Source organism: Myotis brandtii, unplaced genomic scaffold, assembly GCF_000412655.1.
Source record: "Myotis brandtii unplaced genomic scaffold, ASM41265v1 scaffold8, whole genome shotgun sequence".
Taxonomy (NCBI): domain Eukaryota; kingdom Metazoa; phylum Chordata; class Mammalia; order Chiroptera; family Vespertilionidae; genus Myotis; species Myotis brandtii.
In genome coordinates, this window is record NW_005371219.1 from 14,419,286 (window position 1) to 14,421,688 (window position 2,403).

At 37.6% G+C, this 2,403-nt stretch overlaps 1 protein-coding gene across 1 annotated transcript in view; it reads left to right on the top strand.

Annotated features, from left to right (window-relative positions):
* Positions 1–845: 845 nt before the first annotated feature.
* MCHR2 (melanin-concentrating hormone receptor 2) overlaps positions 846–2,403 on the top strand; it is a 12,637-nt gene continuing 11,079 nt past the window's right edge. The window contains exon 1 of the mRNA XM_005883807.2: positions 846–1,029. Within this exon, the coding sequence (XP_005883869.1) occupies positions 848–1,029 (182 nt within the window). The 5' untranslated portion in view covers positions 846–847. The remainder of the gene's footprint in view (positions 1,030–2,403) is intronic.

Here is a 2,403-nt window from a genome sequence, read left to right on the forward strand (position 1 = left end):
ACCAGTAGTGGAAGTTTCTGTGATTCTGTACCTTCACCAACACTTGGAAATCTCATACTTGACATTTTTTACTAATTTGATAGGTTTGTATGGATACCCCATTGTGGTTTTAATTTGCCTTTTCCTTATCACCAATGATATTGAATGCCTTATAAAATCAACCAAAGACCTGAATGCATATATGCATAACTCATGGACACAAAAAAAATAAAATAAAATGTTTATTTACCATTAGATACCTGTTTTATAAATGCCAATTTAAGTCTCTTGATATTTTTCTGTTGACTTATCTCTATTTTTCTTATTGGTTTGTATACATATTTTATATATTTTTACAACAGCCTTTCCTTTTGTTGGTTATATGTCTTAGATATCCTGTGAGTCTTGCCTTTTCACTATCTTAATGATATCTCTTTTTTTTCAGTTTTCATGTTACTTTTTATTCTTTGTGAACATATTTTACCAATAAACCATTTACTAGAACATTTAATCCAAAACATGAAACATCTATTCACCTCATTCCTCAAACATCAATTTTATCCTCTCTCACATACTTTTTTTTATTCTGGAGATATATATATATATATATAAAATATATATAATGAGATCAATCTCTTTAAGGAATTTTTAAGTGAACAGTACAATGCTGAATGTTGAATAAGCACAGTGTTATACAGCAGATCTCTCTAACTTTTTCATTATATTCACCCTGTAATCTTCTGTTATATGGGGTCTTGATTCAAAAAAGGCCCCAATAAATATTTTTTAAATAAGTTAAAGAAAATCTAAATTGAGGGAACTGCACTTCCTATTCCTCACAGCTTTAACCACTGGAAGTTCATGAACAATGAATTCACTTCACTCTTCCTGTTGGAACACCTCTGCTGAACTTTTGAACAAATCCTGGAATAAAGAGCTTGCTTATCAATCCCTCAGCATTGTGGATACAGTCATCCTCCCTTCCATGGTTGGGCTTATCTGCTCAATGGGGCTGGTTGGCAACATCCTCATTGTATTCACTATAGTAAGGTAAGGCTTCTTCTCCTTTCCCACAGTGTAGGGACATTCTGTACTCCCTAAGTGAATCCTTTTCTCCTTGGAGGATTTTTCTTAGTGAAATCAGGTTTTGGAATATGTGCTTAAGATAATTAGAAAAGATTCTACAGATTTTTTTATCATGTATTAATAACATCTGAGTTGCAGGTCTCAGGATGAAAAGACCTAGGCCAATGCTTACTGCTGAGTTAGTGAATTTTAAGAGCTATGATTCTCAATCTTAGCTACATATTAGAATCACTGAGGAGCTTTTAAGAATCTTAATATACAATTTCACCCCAGACCAATTAAACTCAGACACTCTGGAGGTTGAGCCCAGGCAGGGGTTGAAACTGTGAGGCAACCATTTTATTTTCTGGCAATAAGACGTATCCTAAGAAACTGAGCTGGTTTGGCTGGTAAAAAGACTCTCACTCACTTGGGCAAGAGAAAGACTCTACTTGATCCCCACAGACTTAAGCAGTCATAGACGGGGGCTGTCCCCCTCAACACTGACCACCCTGAATAGGCCAAATGAGAGACATAGTGACATTGGGAAGCAAGCAGTGAACCAACATATGACTTTGCCAAAGGAAGACTAAAAACATATATGAAACATATATACCAAAAAAAAAAATAGGCTTAAGCAAGATGGAGTCTCCAGAATAAGATGTTCTATATGACTTTTTTGTAAAGAGGTGATAGATGCATTAGGAGGGTGACTATAAAGTAGTGAGACCAGATCATCACCAGTCTATTATACTTTAAACTTAGAGCAGGTAAAAGGAAACCAAATTAGAGAGTGTAGGAGGAAAATTGAGACAATTATAACGTATTTCCCCTTTTATTCTTCAAGGAGAGACTAATGAACTCAACCCCTTTTCTCAAGTATTCTCCATAGCCACGGTGGGCCCTGGGAAACTATTTCAATAAAGGAAATGACATTTTCCTCCATTGAGTCCCCACCTCCATGTCTTGAACACATCTTTCTTCCATCTACCTACAGGCCACTTGAAGAGAACAGAGACTCTCTAAGGAATGGCCTGTCTCCCAATAAATAAAAAGTTCCCGCTCTGCCATTCCCTGCCTTCAACTCCCTGTCAAGGCAACTAATTCACACTAAATCATAATTTACTGAGACACCTTACTTTTTAACCCTCCCAATGGTGCCTACATTATACACAGAGATGACAACAGGGACAGTGTATTAACCTGAAGGAATACTAATGGGCAAATGGTGGAATACAAGCTGCTAAGAAGGGAAAATGCTCAGAACAAGGCCCCCCCCCCCCCCCCCCCCCCCCCCCCCACGGGCCCTGCTCTGTGTGTGACAGGGTAGAGCCATAACCTCTCCATCAGCCCTGCCCC